The sequence below is a fragment of the Magallana gigas genome, chromosome 6 (assembly GCF_963853765.1).
Source record: "Magallana gigas chromosome 6, xbMagGiga1.1, whole genome shotgun sequence".
In the NCBI taxonomy this organism is placed as follows: Eukaryota; Metazoa; Mollusca; class Bivalvia; order Ostreida; family Ostreidae; genus Magallana; species Magallana gigas.
The window spans coordinates 18,894,233-18,914,988 of record NC_088858.1 but is presented as its reverse complement, the minus strand read 5'-3'; the positions used below and the strand labels follow the sequence as shown (position 1 = coordinate 18,914,988).

Genomic DNA, 20,756 nt, shown 5'->3' with positions numbered 1-20,756 from the left:
ATAAGATAATATGGATAGAATTTACGCATGTAGAATTTTCCTGCTTTTTTGTCGATTTGATGGATATGTACTTATTAGCGAAAATGGAATATGTAAACGTAAATAAGATGCCATTGGTTTAAAATCGTAGTGCAGCTATTAATATCCATCTACACACTCTTTCAATTTCAGAATTATAAATAGATAACTTCTCGCGGACACCTCGTATGTAACGTGTAATAGAATACAGTGTACATAAATGTATATTTTCCAGTGACATGCATCCTAGACAGTCGCGATTAATTTGGCCATTAAAAAAATATATAGTAATACAATATTATTATTGATAACGAAAATTGGATATGCATCGGTGATATTGGTATTCTAATATCTGAAATGAAAATAATTCTTCCCAGCTATAACCTGTGAACATTATTGGAAATTTATTTGCGGATAAAATGCAGGCAATAATATTAAATACGATGTTGTTTGTATAAAACAAAACGCAAATTCATATCTGACAATGAAAAAAATAAATAAGGAAATGAGCTGTATGTACGCAATAAACGCACCTCCAAGACCAAAACCTAATTATTTTACATATTGTAATAAGTATTTTGACAAACTTCATGAAAATCAATAAATATACTACATTAGGAAGCTGTATAGTGAACAAATTAGCAATCGGGCAGATCTATCATATCTTTAGATGTGATAAATACATGTATACCCAAAGGTTTCGATTGGGAAAGTTTTTCTTTTTCTTTATACATACATGTAGCTCTCCTTTTTATAATCTTCTAGTCTAGAAATGGCCAGGACCATCCAACCCTCTTAATAGCCAAAAATTGGATTATAAAAGATATCAAACTTATGAAAAATCTAAATTTGAAAGAAAAAAACCCCACAAAACTCAAAAGTAGTTTTCCTGTATATATTCATCGACTATTTCTTCGATCACGGACGTTTCATCCATTATATTTATAAACTCTCTATATACATGTATATTAACTTGTTATTAATTTTAGCATGACAAGGACACGAGGAAGTTGCATATGATACTAGCGAAGATGCTTTTTTTTTTTTACAACGATTTCCTTATGATTTACAGTTAGGATACTACTACGAATAATTCCCTTGTTTTATATAAACATTACACGCACGAAAAACACTTTTTTCAATATTTTTATTCAACAGCAATTGAACTCATTTATAAAGCAAATGATTAAGAAATAACGTTAATTTCAACAACCTTTTTATTTAAAAAGTTGTTGAAATTAACGTTATTTCTTAATTACTTGTATTAATCCGTACTTTGTTTACAACTAGCAAACAAACAACTATATAGATTCACAAACCTATGAAGAACTTACAATGTTAAAGACTAAAGTCACGTAGATGACCAACTTAAAATAGATTGTACATATATTTACTTGTTTACCAAAAGGTGATATCTGATTGTTGTTTTTTCCTATAAGATTTTATATGATTTACCCCCCCCCCCCCCCTCTCTCTCTATATATATCTATATATAAAAGAAGGTCAATTGCCTGAAAACATAGAGAAGGTCTTGGCATTCTTGGTCTGCCTCCAAGACTTTTCATTGATCGTTTCATTCATGAGTTGAAAATCCGGATCCGGTTTTTTTGGCACTTAGTTCTTTGTCATTGATAACAAATAATTTTATCCCCTAAAACGGAACATTAACCTAGTGAGGAAACAAGAGGTGACCGTTTGTTAACACCTGTCAATGTGAAATAAAAATATCACCTGCACCTGGTGAAAATTAATGAGAGGTGTGTATAAAATCACTCGAATGCCTCTTAAGATAAGTTCGAAATACTAAGATTACATATCATGAAATGTTTAGATTGTTTTATTCCGATCAATTAAATGTTTGACTGCTCTAAATTCAGGGTGAGAAAAATTCACAAATTAATGTTGGTGAAATACACAATACGTATTTGCATCATTAGTTACATGTAACTATGCTTATCTATATGTATGTAGTTTTTTCAAATGCTTCTCCAAAAACAATTTAATTGCCTTGCGCCCGGAGATGGTTTTACATACACGTTTCACATTGCATGTGACCAATAAACACAGTTCATAATATAGTTCAACACCATATTTAATTTTTCTGTTTTAAATAATTAAAAATTGTTTTCAAAACCTTTATTTCTTATATGTCCATCCATAATTAAAAGATCAAAAGAAAAATTTCAAAAAGGTTAATCAAAATATAATGTAGCGGTCCCGTTTTCTTTACAATTACTATAACGATAACAAATATATTAATTTTGCTTCATAATCGCTTAGCTGCAGGTATATAGCTCCCGGTCTGGAAAAAAACCCCGGATGGACAACCTGGGAGCTACAGTGCCACCCATTGAAAAAAAATTTGCGCAGAAAAACGTGCGCAAGTTTTGGGCGGATTAACCTTATTCTGTGAAAACAATTAGTACCATTAAATTCTTCATGCAATTTACTACTGATATCGCTCTTTACTTTAAATGTACAATAAATACACAATGTTTGGGAGTTGATTTTAATCAACTCTCCTATGCAGTTACTCAGACAAATCGAAAGTGAAACAGTGTTTGGACCTCAGCACAAATCAATGCTGCTGACAAGCCTTAGTTCTTGAAAATAATCGATAAATTCGATGTAATGTATGCTAAAGCATTGTTTTTCAAGGAAACTTATATATAAATACCTTGAAAATAGTCAGATTTTAAATGGTACGAACACTTTAAATATTTTTTGTAGTCGTATGTATTCCTACGCCAGAGTTATATATAGTCTCGTTCAACTCGACGCTCGGGTGTCTCCGTAAATCCTTGTCGGAGATTTACGGTGTCAGCCGAGCGTTTGGTTGAACGAGATTAGAGTTCAATATTGCTTGGATCCATACAATTTTCGAGGAATATTTCTATTACTGACACATAGTTTGATTGAATAAATTTCATCTATAAATATTATTTAACATGATTTGTGCTGAGGTCTCGACATTCTTGTCGAAAAAGTACAAAATTTCATTTATAAAAATGTGCGTAATTCAAATTAGAAACTACATGTTGTACATGTATTTGTCATGCAAAATAACATATCATTGATTTTAAAATAAATAAACATCGACAAAATCAACTCCCGTCAGTTCTTCAGTACTTTGATTTCAACTGGTGGCACTATAGCTCCCAGGTCGTCCATACGAATTTTTTTTCAGACCGGGAGCTACAGACCTGCAGCTTAATATTCGCTATGTATTTGAGAATATCAAACCCACTGCACATCAATGATTGTGCTCTGTATTATTCCTACTAAGCACCGGATGATTGCTGCCATGTGATGTACACATACATGTAGGTATCAAAGTACAATAAACTCGACTGTGTATTGTTGAGATGAAAGATAAAGGAATTTGATCTGTACAGTACCAGGTACCCGATATACCTGTACTTACATAATTTAACAACGCCCTGGAATAGTGTTTTCAATAGCTGTAACTATAACGACGAATAAATTTGTAAAACATGTATATTAAGTTTTTTGTCGAACCCAAAATATATACTGATTATATACATGACTTTTATCTAAGGTCCAGCATTTTTATGTAATCCTCACACACGTAACAATATTGACTGCATATTCTTAATTGTTTGTAGTTAGTTATGCAAGAAGACCAGTAAATACTTCAAAAATACAATCACTATTTCTTACAAATAGTATGTAAATACTTATTGCTTTGAAATAACTTTCTTTATCGCTTTATCGAACACGTGCAAAGTTCTTTTCATGTGATGCACAATGGTCCTCGAGGATGGAGTTTGATTTTTTTTCTTCTGTATCTGTACTATAAACTTCGTTTGAACTATTAACTCGGTTAAAGCAGAAATCCAAAGGTATGAAAAATAAAGTAATAAGTCATAAGATGCGACCTTGTACAGATGTCAATGAAATTGATCATTCTTATAGATCTAGGCGTTAGGTGGCGCAACCATCCACAGTGCTTGCCTACACGATGGATGACAGCGCGATCAAAGTCCCATCATTCTATAATTTCGAATTCCCGTTTAATTACTCACATGTGTAGAAAAGCTTTTAACTTTAGTGAAAGAGCAATATTTCTAGGTTGTTTTTGAAATTGTGTCGTATTACTTTATGCTATGATCCTTACGTAATCAGAATACGTACTATAGTAGAAAGATTAAATCATAAAGAGTCAGCCATTTGCTTAAATCACGCACATCCTTTAATTATTGAAATTAACATTATAGTCAAAGTTCATAAACGGTGTATATGTACTTACATATACAGTTATATATACATGTATATACACACACTGTATCTTGACTGTACATTTATAGTATCAAGGATTTTGAACAATTTAAACACCCACGCGAGTAAATTTAATGTTTAACTTTTGATAAGATAGTCAATTGGCTGGTCATTTCGTTATGTTCATACATAACAACTTCGTGTACGCACAGGAATAGATGGATATAATTATATGATGACAAACTTAAAACAAGAAAAGATCATCACCGTCAAACCTGTCACAATCTGTTTCGATTTCCATTCCATAATCAATGACAGTCATAAAGCACTGGTGTCCTTTATAACCTTAACAAAACAATTATAGTGTTTTACATGTACATGTACAATGGGTTTCAATTAAAATTTTTAAAGTTTCAAATCTAGACCAATAGACTTGTATAATGATAAAAGTTTGAACAAATACATGTAAGTTTTATTTGAATATATGCTGTTGTTGACAATCTTATTTTTATAAGGTTACTGGTTTAAAAAAATAACATCAAACTGTTATTTAAAACAATATGATCTCTAACCTCATTTCAGATGAATGTAAAGAATATTGCATGGTGATGACAACACACACACACACACACACAATTATCTAAACAGACTAGATGTTCAGCTCTGTTCCTGTATCTCTTTCTCTCCTTACCAAGCTGGTATTCTTCAATATACATGTAGTTTTGAAATTGTATGGAAAATGCTGCATGATAGTGAACTTGATACTCCCTTTATTATGGTAAGGTAAGAGCATATCAGTTTGATAAACTTTTAAGAAATTTTGGGCGGGGAGGTCCAATTTGCAGTTGGATTTTGGTACGTCGCATTCTGCTTGGTGTTTTGCATATAATTGTCGCATTCATTCTTTCTGTTTCACTTTAGGGGGTAAGCAGTTTGCATAAAGTTTTTCTCAAACTTTACAGAGTATATACTACTTTGTTTTTTCTAATCAATGCTGACCGAATTGAATTGTTTCCCTTTTCGTCATTTACTTTAATAAATGACATGTTATTCATTTCTAATGCTCCATGTTTTTTTTTCATATAACATAAATACACCAAATGCAGTTTTTGAATAACTAAGGGACACAAATATCTTAATTTTGTCAATGAGAACCAACGTGAGCATAGGATGCCATGTCCGTGTTCCAGGGCCAATCATATGTAAAGCTGACATGCCTGTAAAATTGAAATGCATGTAAAACTGGCATTGGCCACAAACAATCTTACTTTTGGTCTCAGTGTCACTGTTACATTATACATGTAGAATAGGAATAGTGATTACATGGAGAGAGAGAGAGAGAGAGAGAGAGAGAGAGAGAGAGAGAGAGAGAGAGAGAGAGAGAGAGTTGCTTCAATGTTATGATACAATGACTAGTTATCTGTTTAGTATATATATATATATATATATATATATATATATATATATATATATATATATATATATATATATATATATATATATATATATACACACACACACGCAAATTAAATAGATAAACGATCGTTTTCGTTGTTGACCTCTGTTTAGTGGGTGTGTTCCCGTTTTGCACACATTTGATAATTGGGTATAGAACAATAGGTGTGATTTGTGTTGTGATAGCAATTATAGTCTGCTTTCGGTCCAAGATTTACCTGGATTTTTACCTATGTTTTATAAGTGCCTTAACGATAAAACAAGAAGAATACAGATATTTTGATGTGTTTAAGGTCTAATAACTATCACCGTTTTTTTTTCGTTTGATAAAATAATGATAATGATATATTTAAAAAGTCTGATAAAAAAATAATGATTAGATTGGATGAATTGACTTTTACATTTTTGTCCATTTACCTTAAATATTAAACCAAATGAATTAGGAAAAATTGCTGGTCCAAAGCCAATTGGAAGCTGATTCAATGGATCATTATATGATAGACAGTCATATGGGGTACTCCGTGTCTCTTTTTACAATTGAGTTGCAATTTATGTAAAACGCATGTTTATAATTGATTGTTTGGTATCAACAGAAAAAATATTATGAAAGAAAACAGATCTTTATCACAAAATATTTCAATGTTTGAAGTAGCGACCTTGACAGTAGTTCTTATGACATCACCACTTTAGTATATGGCGGGTCACTTTCTACTTTTTCAAATCAGAGGTTAAATACATAAAAAATCTGACAAAAGTAATATTTTAATATTGATGCGATATATCTCAAACTGAAAAAGGTTGAAAATGCATGAATTAGGTCTACATTTGATAGGTTTTGTGAAATAATCTTTACAGTTTTTGAAGCATGCTTTTAACATTTCCTATTTATCATCATACAGTTTGTCTATTTTCTTCGATTATTCAAGATATAACACAACATAAATGAAAAATATTTAGCAGCGTTTTCAGTAGACACATTTCTTCCAATTATGTCAGCAAAAGCAATAATTAAATATTTACTTATGATATTTCTCTTCGAAATTTTAGCATGTACATGTAGTATACTTCCTATATAGGCAGTAAGTTAAACAAAGGCGCTACATACTCAACATTTTTGCAATAATCTTTCTTGTTTAAAATAATGAAATTGTTCATGACCAAATTGATGTTTGAAACCAAATTCATGAATATGGATGTCAATTATTATGTAAATGTGCTTTTATGCAAGTTATATTGTAACATAAAATACATGTAAATTTCAAGTGCGAGTAGATATGATTTATTTATTGTATTGTCAATTGCCCTCGCAGGAATTGTGATATAGACTATAGTAATTAAGCAATTATATCACCTGGTCAAATTCCCGTTTCGCACACATTTTTTCGATACCTTATTTTCAAATGTGTGCAAAACGGGAACAAACCGTTTAGTGGCCCCTACAATTAAATGGAATGATATCACACGATCAAAGCGGAACAACTCTGTATGTGAAACATGGATAATTTTTTTTGCGTGGAAGATAGGCAAAAACATGCAACATTACCGCTTAACTCTGCATATTTGTATGTATGAATTTAAAAACATCAATGAACAAATTACATAATTGAAAATATATAATTATATATTATGCAAAGAAACTATGGTTCAACTCTTGTGTAGCTAAGAAGTCACAAAACCAAACAGCGTATTCAAAATAGAAATTAAATTTGAAATCTACCCCTTCCCCCGCGCCCTTTGGAACATAGAAAAAGAAACGAGGTTGATAAACAACTCTTTGTAAATTACTGGTTAATTATTTTTTCTCATTAATAAATCACAAAACACTCTTTGTTACTCACTTTAATTTTCATATCTTCATATCTTGCTCTACATATACACAAACTAATATGTTGCATAGTCTGTATCATCAGTGTCGTCATTTCCGACATCGCCATTGTTGGATTTCAAATTATTGGCAAGATCCAAGCCTACAGTTATCGAAAGCAAGTGGAATGTTTATACTAGTATATCATATTGTAGGGTTGACATAAAATTACTTTTAGATATGTTCAATTCGACGATGTTAATGTTTTTCGTTTTAAGCTCATGGATTTGAATTTTGTATGCTCAGCAGGCAAGGTTATGAATACATTTGTGTACGACATTTTATCTGAAAAAAACCATATATCCGGGTTTTTTCACATACAACAAAATTTGAAAAAATTGGGAAAATGTATAACATTTTTAATTTGCGTCAGTCATTTTTTTGCGATTTCTGCCTATTCAATTTGCGATGTAAAAAATGATCGTGAAAAAAGCAAAAATGAGATCATCGCAAAAATCACCGGATGTACGGTAATTCTAAAATATATTTCTACGAGTAACATGCTAGGTTCTTTTCATTTACTTTTTCATTTAAAAAATGAAGAAAATACACATTTATTCACACAATATACAACAGAAGTTTTGTATACTCAGCAAAAATGAGATCATCGCAAAAATCACCGGATGTACGGTAATTCTAAGATATATTTTTACGAGTAACATACTAGGTTATTTTCATTTACTTTTTCATTTAAAAAATGAAGAAAATACACATTTATTCACACAATATACAACAGAAGTTTGAACATACATTATTAAAAGTATATAAGATACAACCTCATTGAAAGTGTAAAATCTTGATATTCATTTTTGCTTTACATAAAACTATTTTTCTTTGCTATTCATCCATTTAATATGCAATACTAGTATGAATACAATAAAACGTTAACAGCTAAATTTTGATTATGTGTATATAATAAATATATATAATTTTATTTTATTTCAATGTTAATGTATTAAAGTACACCACCTTTTGCGTTAGATAGAAATAGAGGACAGACATAGGGAATTAAAGGTGGCACATTATGGAGATGGTATTGAAAATCTTATAATTATATATTCATTAAATTCGTATCCTTAAAGTAAGTTCGTTTGTGTTATATTGGGTCAGGTACTAGTATTAAGAAAAGCAAAAAACTATACACTTTCTTTTAGATCTGCCTTATGTACTAACAGTCCAATGAAAATGTAAGTCTGTACCACCTACCAGCGTTGACTGCATTTAGTCCTGTAGATGCGGCATCCGCGATGCCCGTAACAGCGCCCCAACCACTCCCACCTCCAGATCCATTCGAACCTTTACGTCTGGATTGTCTGGAACGTCCACGACCGGGTTGTCTGGAACGTCCACGACCGGATCGTCTGGAACGTCCACGACCGGATCGTCTGGATCTGCTACGGCGAGACCTTCTAGATCCTCTACGGCGAGACCTTCTAGATCCTCTACGGCGTGATCTACTTCTTCGGCGCAAACCTCGTGTTTCTATCTCCTCAATTTCATCTGCTCAATTTTCCCCAAAAAGCAAATCATGTTTAAAAACAGTTGGACAGATTGGATAAAATCAAATGTTTTATACTACAATGATGACCGAAAAGTGAAAAAGGAAAATATTGTTACCCTTAGAAATCTGTGCAATAACTTTATCAGTAGCTGATCCATCTGCTAAAATATAAAGAACAATTGTAGCGTTGCTGTTAATGACCCAAACATTACTTTAAATTCACATGCAGTACATTTAAAAGTACAATGTTGTACCCTTTAAAACAGCCTCAGTATCGGCATCTCGCTTACTCCTCGTATGGATCGGGTTGGTCTCTGTGTCGTAAACTGCTTCTGAAATTACACGGAGACATATTATTCTCTCTCTCTCTCTCTCTCTCTCTCTCTCTCTCTCTCTCTCTCTCTCTCTCTCTCTCTCTCTCTCTCTCTCGTTATCATTCTTTTATTTAACTGCATTAATTTTCTGTTGCGATTTACCACTGCTAATGTTTTTTTGTTATACTTCTTACTAGTTAAAATCAGAATTCGATCTGTAAATATTAGTTGTATTTCTATGATCGGATTTGCTCACCTAAATCTTCATTCCTCCTCACATTATCATCAACCTCTTCAATGCTCTTAGAAGACGATTCTTCGTAAATGAAATGAGAAGAAAACTGTATCATAGAAGTGATTTATTTAAATTTCTGAGAATATCAACAGTTTAAAAAGCATTGTGACTTTTTTTAACAAAATTGAATTAATAGTTAAATATAACTCAATGAAATTAAAAAAAAAACCCCAAACAAACCAATAAACAAACGAAAAAAAAATATTAAAAAAATAAACAAACCAAATGCAATTATATGTATACACAGTGATCTGAATCAAATTCTTAGCGTCAAAGCTTTACGACTTAACGTTAATTCGCGCGTTTATAAGTTCAATTTTTATTGTCTAATTCAATTTTAATTTACCACACAATTCATATACTTACTTGTCACGAATGAAGAAATAACTGCTACAATTAACACGACCAGAACCCAGAACCTCTCGGGAGCCATTTTAGTTCTTTTTGAATATCGGCCACTTATCAAGTTTTATATACTATGGGGGCATACACCACCTGTAAGTGTATTTGTATTTGGCAAACCCACTGGATAAACCTGTATGATAATTTTGAAATAGAACTACCTACTGTGCATTATCAGAGATCTATTAACTTTCAGTTCAAGATGTTACAAACAAAGTAAATTTAATTAACAATAATTTTAGAGAAAAGTGTGCTCTTTAACACTTTTCTATGTATTTAAAACCATCTGCGTATAAAAGTAAATTTATTGTTATTAACATTTATTGGTTTTCAGTCGTAGTTATTAATATTTTATTTAAGTTGTCACATAAATTGAGGAGCAGATCGGGTATCATCCAAATATAAGAATAGAGCGGTTTTAGAATATTTGGTCATACAGGTAGCGGAATCTTAACAGTGCATACGGTGGTATCAACGTTATAGTTGACAAGCCAATCGTGTGTAATAGTTCGTGTACCGTGGGTGATCGTTCGTGTAACGTGCGGGATCGTGCGTGTATCAGAAAAATGGTTTTGCGTTTTTTACCGTACGTGATCGTGCGTAATCGTGCGGTTTTTTCGTTTTGTTACTTTTTTTTACGGAATGACAGGATTCAATCTAAAACCAACAACGAGTAATATTTTTAAAACAACGCAGCAGTATAAATTAAAAATTGTTTTTATTAAAGAATATTGACAATTGTTAACATTCATGTATTATGTAAGCGCTAATTAAAAAAAAAATTCTCTCTTTCGTCGTTATGCTAATAATAAGTATATTTCAACAAGTCATTTAATTCTTTGATCGATCGAGTTAGTTTGTATTATTTTGTAATCAGTCTATATCAAGCATCCATAATATCTTGAAATAATGTTAATTATGACACGTTAAAGAGGTCAAACTTACTTATTCCCCGTTCAAAACAATTATTCCCTAAGTTTTCTTTCAAATGAAAGTACGTCACATATGCATTCCTCTCTGTTACATTGTATAATCATTCATTAGAATTAAAAATCTATTTAGATGGTTTAAAATTTAGAATAAATAGAATTCATCCAATTGTGTACCGTGAATTATGGAAAAATGGGATGTGTAAAATCGAATTTCTTTGGAACAAGGTAACAAATTTAAACATCAACTTAAATATAAATAATTTCGTGTAGTTTATGCATTATCTTTATTTCTTTTACAACTAATTTTCTTTGAGTTGTGATAGAAGTTGACATTTGTTGTGGAGACAAAACAATTCAATTGGAGTATGGACCCTATCATATCGTTTACTCATAAAAATAAAATAGGGAATGGCTACTGTAAATGCCGCTTTTCAATAAAACACAAGCATAATGTTGTAAAAATTAAAGCAATACGTTTTTTTAATGATGATCTTAAAAATTAATTCTAATTTTGCGTGTTAAATGATGCAGAATCGTTTGTTGGCGTGTTTTTTCGTTATCGTTTGTGTATCGTGAAAATTCAGTAAGTTAGTGATCGTCCATGTATCGTGCATGATCGTTCGTGTATCAGAATCGTGCGTGTCGTTTGCCAACAATAACGTTGCTACCACAGTACTAGCAACTGTTTTAAGAACCATTTTAACAAGAGCTTGGACTTTGGGTAGTTGGTGTCAAACAGCAATGTGACGTAGTCCTGTCTATTTTACTGTAGGCCACTTACCCTCAACAATATTTGTCTGGCTTTTGAGCTAAGACTACGCAATCAGTGTATATTTCGCTTGAAACCAGCGTCATTTTAAACTTGTTTTGACACAAGAAATTGATAGTTACGTCTTACTGAAAGTCCAAGGCCTTGTTAAAATGGTTTTAAGAGGTTATATTAGACATGCTGCATGTAGCAGTATGTACTCGCTGTGGTGTTCTCGCTCTTGCTGTTAACGTGTTAGTGCGAATCAAGCAATATCATACTTCAGAAACAAAATTTATTTAATCCAAAGAACTGTATAAAATGAAGAAAAAAAAATTTAAAATAATTTAATGAGTTTTTTTTTTTAGCTATGTGTCTATATAATTCATTGAAAAACATGCCCGTCTAAAGATTGATACTATGTGTATTATTATTTATCCAGGATCCAACAAGGGTGTACGGGGATCTACCCCGGGTTGTACAAATACAGCACGGGGTAAATCCCCTTACACCCTTGACTGGACCTGGATAACGAATTTATTTCCTACGTTAAACAAATTTCAAAATTATGTTGTTTTACAATTTTTACCAGTGCTTTGCAACTTTAAATCAATTAATTATACTAGTTATTGAAATTGTGCTAAAAATAATTTATTCATACCAATAGAATATTAAGAAAGATGGATTTTGATAAATAATTTTTTACTATACTAGTATACGAAAATTTACATTCGGTTCGTGAACCAATCATATCTCGCGTTATAAGCGACATAGGAATAATAGGATATGCTGAATTATAGATTGACCCCTGTAGGGAAAACATAACCATAATTTCAAATTTATGACACACAAACATTTGACTTTTATTATTTTATTATATATTTTGTTCTGGTACATTTTCTATTCTGTAACGTCTGTTTCGTCTGCACTGTCATTTTCGTTATCGGCGTTGTTGGCTTGCATAGTATTGGCAAGACCCATGGCTTCAATGAGAAAATGTTTCTAGTGAAACCATGCATGAATGAATATTCTTTTCGGTTAAAATGTTGAATCACTAAGATATTATTAGTCTATTGCCAAATCGTCCTTAAATCAAAATTGAGATCAATTTGCGTTTTTATTTCTTTAACGTACTTAAAATCATATCAAAAGCATCGCCATAAAAAAACCCAAACAAACAAAAAACAAAACAAAAAAACAACAACAAAAAGCCCAATTTCAAAGTGTTTCCTTATAATATAACAATGTATGTGATACATGCAAATGATTCTACAAAGGGTAGGTATACCAAATAACACTCGTACAATTGATACGCTTTCTCAACACAAAATCAAAATATCCCGTCTATCTAAGAACCTTAATCAAGAGAATACATGTACCTTATTAACTAGTGAAGGCATGCTTTTATTTGGAAAACGTGAAACAAGGCTTAGCTTGATTGAAATATTTTTTTAAATGGCTGATTAAAACCTGAGCATGCGCTACCCACCAGAACCGGCGAAATCTAGCCCCGAAGCAACCCCCGTTAGAGCATCCCCTACTCCTGATCCTATGGAACCTTTTCGGCGAGACCGACTAGATCTGTTTCTATTTTTACTTCCTGATTTTCTTGATCGTCTGCGTAGGCGAAAACGTCGCTTCTTTCTCTCTATGTCTTCTGCACTGTCCCTTTCGTAATCGGCGTTATTAGCTTGCACGGTATTTGCAAGATCCATGGCTGCAAAACACATTGAAGAATGTTTATAGTGAAACCATGCATGAAACATGACCAAAGAGAAAAGGTATCCTCATTTACACTGAAATTTTGATCAACCAAGAAAGCCTATTGCCAAACAGTCATCATAATGTAAATCAAAATTGAAATTAACTTGCATTTTTTTTAATGTACTCTAAATCATGTCCAAAGCATTGCGAATAAAACTGTCAAATCAAAGTGTTTTCTAATAATTTAGCAATGTTTTCTGTACATGGAAAGGGTTAATTTGTTTATCTCTCTAGGATCCTTCATCTGCCAAAAAAATACTCAGTGCTAAAGTAGGACATTTTATTTTCAGGCTGAATTTCACCTGCACAAGCGCTACCCACCAGAACTGGCTACATCTAGTCCCGAGCCAATCCCCGTTAGAGCACCCCCTATGGAACCTTTTCGGCGAGACCGACTAGATCTGTTTCTATTTCTACTTCCTGATCTTCTTGATCGTCTGCGTAGGCGAAAACCTCGCTTGTTTCGCTCTGCGATTTCATCAGATGATGAACTCCGTAAGATGGCGTCATGATCCGCATCGCGCCTGTCCCTGCTGGGTGTCCGCTCGGTGTCGTACAGTGCTTCTGAAACATTTGAGACACTGTTACATAGCTGAACATGTGTACATGTAATTAGACTGACAAATTTTAGAATTATTTTCAATCTGCAAAATAGCTAGTGATAAATACCAATGATTGCCTGTGTGTTTTTAAAGCTGATGCGTATGCGTATGATTGTTTAAACGAAATCATCTTGAAATAAAGAATAAAGATCAATATTCACAAAATTTCCGTAATCTAATAACAAAAAATTGATGTTATTCATCTTACATATACCCGTGACATCATGCTTGCTTGATTTATTATAATTTTTACTTACCTAAATCTATCGAAGTGCTGACGGTGTCATCAGTTTCTTCAGCAGTGCTCTTACCTGACGTATCTACGAAGAGAGGTACATGTATATGGTTATATTCTGATTTGACGATGTTTTTTTGTATATCACTGTCAGATTTCGTCGTGAATTTGGCTACTGCTAACCAACTTTAATTCGCGACCATTTTATATCGCGATTTACTGGGAATAAACTAGTTTGCGGCGACTATTTTTGGGGTCAAGCCTTATCCGAAGTGTTATTTACACCTGTAAGGCACGGACCAGTTCGCGGCGAGAAATATTAGCAACTGCCTGGTTCCCACAAACTTCGCTTAAATTTTCTCGCACGCGAATAAAAGTTAGTTTACAGTAAATTAGATTAAGTTTCAAAATTTACATTGAAATTCAATTCAATTCTATATCGTGAATCTGAAAAAAGAAAATAGGATGGGGTGAGCCTAAAGAAGATATACTAGTATATTTATTTATCTTAAGTACTTACGAGGCAGCAATAAAGAAATAGCAGCAACTGTGAGCACAGCTAGAGCTAAGAACCTGGTCGGATGAGCCATTCTAGATCTCTTTGGAGCATTAGTGCAATATCAGCGGGGTTTTTATACGCTTTAGATGTATAGAGCACCTGTCTTTGTATTTGAAATTGACAAACGCATGGGTCAAAATATTTGGACTGTGAAAATAAAATTTAATTAAAAGGAATAGTGATCATAAATGATAAAGATCTGCTCTATAGCAGTTTTGTGGTATAGATAAATGTATTTGATATTTGACATACCTGCTTACACAAGGAAACGGACGGGTCATTTCAGTTTCAAATTATGTGTGTTTAATCGACTTTCGAAGCTGATGATGTTCATGTCATAAAAGCTGTTACAAATAAAGTAAATTCAGCAATTGCACATTTTTACATCTGTAATAAAAATCGTTCCCCACCCTTGAACCGCAAATAAAACAGGTGTGTGTAAGGTACAAATTAAAGTATCATATGATATACCATCATTATTTGCAAGCTATAGTTTTTGAAAAGTGTTTTATGGTACTTTTGAATTCCTCGAACGGAAAATACGACAATAAATTTAATTTTGTTAAAATAAAGAAAAATTATGAGAAAAATAAAGATTTGCAAGCTGCCAAAAAATATTAAAATTGCTACGGCCTTCATATATATCAGATTCCAATTTGAACTGAATGCACTAGATCATTAATTTGATGAATTATTAAATACATGTAAACTGTATATAAAAAATTGTATTATGTATACATCATGATGTATATAGATAGAAAGAGGTTCTTAATGGAAAAAATGATGAATTATACTTTAAGTACAAATAGAGTTCTCTTTTTATGTGCGGATCAATATTTTTTTTTCGGAGAGGCGGATCCGTGATCTATTTTAGTTAACTTTACAATAAAATATATTTGACTCATTTATCATTTTATATTATATTGAATGCAAGAAGCTTTTAAAAATAGATTATGTCGACATTCTAGATAATTCTTAGATTTAATATATATGCATTTCTTTTACTTATAAAAACATGTAAAAGCTATTGCCTTTTTTGTTCAACGGTGAGTTATTTCTGCCACGTGAGTGCCAATGTATGATATTCATTGAAAATGCTTTGAAACAACGACGATGGCATTAATTCAAATATGAAAATTTTCAATAACATTAACTTCTCAATATGATGCAATTATAACATTGAGCAATTCGTCGTGTAATATAATCTATGTTTATTTACATAAGAACAATGTGTGTGGCTGCTGTTCTCGTTTTGATCATAGCAACATAGCAAAGCCAAAAATGACTAATTATCGATGTTTTTCAGGTAAGAAATATTTTGTATATAAAAAATTTGATCATCTTGATAATTTCAGAGATGACTTGGAATTTTTATTGTGTGCTTTTGAAAAAATTATATATTCATTAGTAATGTCAGGGTGAAATGCATTTTATAACAAAGTCTGAGTCCAAAGAGAAATAACTCTAAAAATTGTCATCAATTGATGAAGGAGTTTATATTTATATTATTTGGAAATTCGGTGTATCCGTAACGTTTAATTGTGTATTATTCTAAATGTTTTATCTCTTTCATATTTCTAAAAATTTCGCAGTATGAACTGTCACAGGGTCTTTTCGACAGAGCTCTGCTGGAAAGGTCCGAGAAGTAATTGTTACTAAATAGAATCGGGATCGGGATTTGAAAATGATATCATTTTCTATTTTCGCTTTGAAGATGGCGGGAACAGTGGTCACCGACAGCGACTACCACCCACTAAAGGAAACAGTACATGTATGTCCAATATGTTTTGAATCATACAAAACACCACGGTTTCTACCATGTCTGCATACTTTTTGCCACGCTTGTCTATCATCATACATAATGTCTTCGTGTCAACAAAAAAAACGACCCGTCGGATTCGGGTGCCCCCTGTGCAGAAGTTTTGTTCCGGCACCAGTGTATAATAAATCACCCGAAAAATGGGCTGAAAATTTTCCGATAGATAAACCATTAGAAGCTCTGTGTGCGAAAGGTAATGAAATGAATTACTGTGATCCATGCAAACGCATGAACGAAAAAGTAATGACGACAGACTGGTGTAAAGAATGCATGGAATCGCTGTGCTGCGCGTGTGCAAAAGCTCACGGCAGGAGTCGCACAAGCCAGAACCATAAGTTGCTTACTCTGATGAGTGAAATGGGTGCTGAAGGAGGAGGACATAGTCATGTTGAAATTTGTAGAACACACACAAAGAAAAAGATCAAGTATTTCTGCCAGGATCACCTGATTCCTTGCTGCACACAGTGTATTTGCACTGAACATAGAGGCTGCAAGCAAGTAGACTCTATCTTACATGAAGCCCAAACTCTTTTTAAAGCAAAGAAAATTGACAATTTGTTAGTGGAAATTGAGAAATATGGAAAAGCTGTTACAAAGCTAAAATCAGAGAGGGAAGATAATGTGGCAGAGCTTGACAACTCATCAGACACCATGCTTCAGAGTGCCGATGAACTGAGAAATAAAATCATTTCCCATCTGGATGCCATGTTAGAAAAACATAAGAATGAAATCTCAAAAACTATCAAAGTCTGCAGAGAGAAGCAATCAGTTGCAATTGAATGTTTTTCTGATCGCCAACTACTAGCCGAGTGCTATGCAGGAACTCTGAAAAAAGTGAAAGAAGGAGGAGCCTCTGTTGTACTTGTGGTGGAATATCACAGGATAAAGCAAGAATTATCAAAAATTTTAAATGAAAAAGTTTACTCATCTACACTGAAACTGTCACAGAAGATGGATGAAAACCTTCAGGAGATCTTGAAAGTTGCTGAATTTGGAAAATTAAATCTTGATGAATGTTCAAAAGGGTTTGACTATAATCTAGCATTATGCACAATGAATTTGATTTTTGAACTCGACCTATCTGATGGTAATGTTACCGGTGGCTGTTTTCTTTCCAATGAGGAGATCCTTCTTATTAACTTTGAAACTGATTGCCTCGAACACTTCACAGCAGATGGAAAACTTTCACACACTCTTCTGACTAATTTCTTTCCTGATGATGCTTGTTTGAAAAACTCCACAATGAACACTCTGTATGTGACTTGCTCTGATATTTCTAATGAGCATTGTGGAGTCTATATGGTGAAGTTACCAGAGACTAACGAGGAAGCTATGGAAATTCTTAAACTGCCATTGAAAAAATCTTGCTATGGAGTGACATACATGTCTGAATTTTTGTATGTAGCTTGTGATGATGTAATCATTAAAATGAACTGTTATGGGGATATTGTTTGGGAGTTCCAAACTGAGTATGAAACCTACTCTGTTGCTGTGAACAAAAAAAATCACATTGTCTCCTCTTCATGCTCTTCACACAGTGTTTTGGCCATTGATGAGTTTGGACAGAAATTGTTCAAGTACAAACACCCAGAACTCATTAGACATGGACTTGGAAGGATACATTTTTGTAGCTGGAAGAGACAGCAACAACATTCATATCCTCTCTCCAACAGGGGAACTGATTAAGATAATACCAGCACTCAATCCAAAGTGCATCAAGTTTAGAAAAGACTCTCGAGTATGTCTTATTGGAAGTGAAAAAGCATGCAAAACAAGGTTGTGTGAATTTACATGTAAGTAAGGTCTGATTTAATAATGAACTGTTTTCAAAAGTTCAGAAAAACAGTGAGATGTGTGTTTGAAATGTAAAAAAAAAGTTATACTTAAGAAAGCTACATGTAGCCATTTGAGAATCAATGTTCATTCTTTATTGAAAAATAACAAGAACGATTCTTTTACCGGTACATATAATTTTATAAGATATTCAGATCTTCTTGGTACAGTTTTTCAGTTAACTAATACAAAGTATTAATCACAAATCACAAAGGAATGTGATTTCTGTTGTCTCAGTTTCTTTTAGGGCAAAGGATGATAAGCCATGTTAAAACTTGTTAACTTGTGTTCATTGGATGTAAAATACATGCATTCTGTTCATTTATTTGTTAAATTATTATATAAATTCTGATACAGGCTTTCTTGTTGTTTATTTCTGAGCCTTTTCATTTCGGTTTAAAATCTTGAGCAATATCAACTAAAGACCATTCAATTTGGTCAGGTGATGCATTCAGGTAGAAAATATGTCACAACAGGTTAATGTAGCCTCATTTTGGAATTTTATGGCTATTTCCTTAACAAACGATGAGTATATTAGAATGACCAACAAGGCATTAAAAGTCTATATTAAGAAAGGAATTTATTGTATCTAATTTCCTGTTGTGAAAACTAAATGCTCATCATCACAGGAAGGTGGGGGATAAGATTTTCAGAGAGGATATAGTAACATTGACCATACTTGTACTTAAAGGGCAATGGTGAAGCAATTGTCTAATGTTTTGTCAGCTTACGTGAACATAGAACAACTATAAACCAATTTCAATCAAATTTTATGCGAATTATTTTTATGTGAATGTTGAATAAAATTGCTCATATAAATGGTGCACTCTTTTCAATAAGGAAATACATGTATGTTAAAAAGTGTGTAAAACAAACTGTGGATTTATAAAAAGAGTTTTGAATTGTTATAATTAAATGCATGCCAATATCTACAAGGAAACTTCTTAACGAATTAGTAATTCTTGTTTTAATGGTGACCCACCCAAACCAATGATGGGGCCCTAGGAAGGGGCTTATTATTACAATACATCAAATGTCTGAAACTACAGTGTTGGAGTTTGTGGAATGATGTTGAGTGCAACATGATTAGATACATTCAAGATTGTCGAAACTATGACCTTTGAGCAAATTCTGGCCTTGAGGCTATGAAGGATTTTCAAGTTTGCTTATACCTATAAGCCCCACATACGAAAGAGATACTACACGTTGGGAGAAGGGCTCATGATAAAGAATTCAGTATTATCAAATACATGCGCGGATCTAAAGGGGGGGATACGGACCCCAATCCCCTGCAAATTTTACATCATAAAATTACCAAAAATATGCCTCAGACACCCCCTTCTCCCGGAAACTCAAATAACTGTTGAACCCCCCCCCCCCCCCCCTGTAATAGATAGGTAAAGTTAGCTACTAGTAGCTGGCTACTAGTAACTGGCTACGAGAAGTAAAAAAAGCTAGCTACTAGTAACTGGCTACGAGATTAAATAAAAGTTAGCTACTAGTAACTGGCTACTAGTAACTGGCTACGAGAAGTAAGAAAAGCTAGCTACTAGTAACTGGCTACGAGATTAAAGAAACTTGGCTTCTAGATACTTCTTACCGTCCATGGGAGAACACATACCAAAGATTTCTATTTTTGTTCTTAAGATGTACATTGCACTATATCACTGTCAATTGTCAATATATCTCAAGTAGCTGTATATATAGACTGAAGATATATGCCTGACTTGCTAATATCAACATTCTGCCGAGTCATCCACATAATATTACCACACAATTACTCAGATATCTCTCTTTATGTAGTCAGCTACTTGTGCGTTTCGTTACAAATATCTTTATTTTTTGGCTGTTTTGTCAATATATCTCAAGTAGCTGTATATATAGATTGAAGATATATGCCAGACATGCTAATATCAACATTCTGTTAAGTCATCCACATAATATTACGACACAATTACTCAGATATCTCTCTTTATGTAGTCAGCTACTTGTGCATTTCGTTACAAATATCATTCTTTTTTGGCAGTTTTGTCAATATATCTCAAGTAGCTGAATATATAGATTAAAGATATATGCCAGACATGCTAATATCAACATTCTGTCAAGTCATCCACATAATATTACGACACAATTACTCAGATATCTCTCTTTATATAGTCAGCTACTTATGCATTTC

At 32.8% G+C, this 20,756-nt stretch overlaps 3 protein-coding genes across 5 annotated transcripts; 1 reads left to right on the top strand and 2 right to left on the bottom strand.

The window, feature by feature from the left end:
- Positions 1-7,536: 7,536 nt before the first annotated feature.
- LOC105344999 (probable splicing factor, arginine/serine-rich 6) lies at positions 7,537-10,210 on the bottom strand. 2 transcript variants are annotated; one of them, XM_034468587.2, is made up of 6 exons: positions 10,053-10,210; positions 9,648-9,707; positions 9,332-9,409; positions 9,194-9,235; positions 8,783-9,076; positions 7,537-7,679 (listed from the first exon to the last, which is right to left on the bottom strand). In XM_034468587.2, exons 1-6 carry the CDS (start codon positions 10,117-10,119, stop codon positions 7,594-7,596), a joined length of 627 nt encoding a protein of 208 aa, XP_034324478.2. In that variant the 5' UTR covers positions 10,120-10,210; the 3' UTR covers positions 7,537-7,593. The 2 variants fall into 2 exon arrangements, with proteins under 2 accessions (XP_034324478.2, XP_011451262.3); XM_011452960.4 differs by having other exon boundaries at positions 9,194-9,238; positions 10,053-10,209.
- A 2,418-nt stretch (positions 10,211-12,628) lies between these two features.
- Positions 12,629-15,038, bottom strand: LOC105344998 (U1 small nuclear ribonucleoprotein 70 kDa). Of its 2 annotated transcripts, none has more exons than XM_011452959.4 (5): positions 14,890-15,038; positions 14,392-14,454; positions 13,854-14,093; positions 13,258-13,485; positions 12,629-12,751 (listed from the first exon to the last, which is right to left on the bottom strand). In XM_011452959.4, the coding sequence occupies exons 1-5, from the start codon at positions 14,957-14,959 to the stop codon at positions 12,669-12,671; spliced, it is 684 nt and encodes a 227-aa protein (XP_011451261.3). In that variant the 5' UTR covers positions 14,960-15,038; the 3' UTR covers positions 12,629-12,668. The 2 variants fall into 2 exon arrangements, with proteins under 2 accessions (XP_011451261.3, XP_011451259.3); XM_011452957.4 differs by having other exon boundaries at positions 13,854-14,096; positions 14,890-15,036.
- Positions 15,039-16,619: 1,581 nt separating this feature from the next.
- LOC117689018 (E3 ubiquitin-protein ligase TRIM45-like) lies at positions 16,620-18,433 on the top strand. Its single transcript, XM_034468588.2, has one exon. The coding sequence runs from the start codon at positions 16,643-16,645 to the stop codon at positions 18,431-18,433; it is 1,791 nt and encodes a 596-aa protein (XP_034324479.2). The 5' UTR covers positions 16,620-16,642.
- Positions 18,434-20,756: the final 2,323 nt, after the last annotated feature.

What these genes read in the sequence shown, in the direction of transcription:
- LOC117689018 (XM_034468588.2), top strand. Translation starts at nt 16,643, where the DNA reads ATGGCGGGAACAGTGGTCACCGACAGCGACTACCACCCACTAAAGGAA.
- LOC105344999 (XM_011452960.4), bottom strand. Translation starts at nt 10,119, where the DNA reads ATGGCTCCCGAGAGGTTCTGGGTTCTGGTCGTGTTAATTGTAGCAGTT. An exon ending in TACTGAGGCTGTTTTAAAGG is followed by an intron (nt 9,239 to 9,331) that starts GTACAACATTGT and finishes TTTATATTTTAG; the next exon opens with CAGATGGATCAGCTACTGAT. An exon ending in ACTAAATGCAGTCAACGCTG is followed by an intron (nt 7,680 to 8,782) that starts GTAGGTGGTACA and finishes CGATAACTGTAG; the next exon opens with GCTTGGATCTTGCCAATAAT.
- LOC105344998 (XM_011452957.4), bottom strand. Translation starts at nt 14,959, where the DNA reads ATGGCTCATCCGACCAGGTTCTTAGCTCTAGCTGTGCTCACAGTTGCT. An exon ending in CAGCACTTCGATAGATTTAG is followed by an intron (nt 14,097 to 14,391) that starts GTAAGTAAAAAT and finishes CAAATGTTTCAG; the next exon opens with AAGCACTGTACGACACCGAG. An exon ending in GCTAGATTTCGCCGGTTCTG is followed by an intron (nt 12,752 to 13,257) that starts GTGGGTAGCGCA and finishes TTCTCATTGAAG; the next exon opens with CCATGGGTCTTGCCAATACT.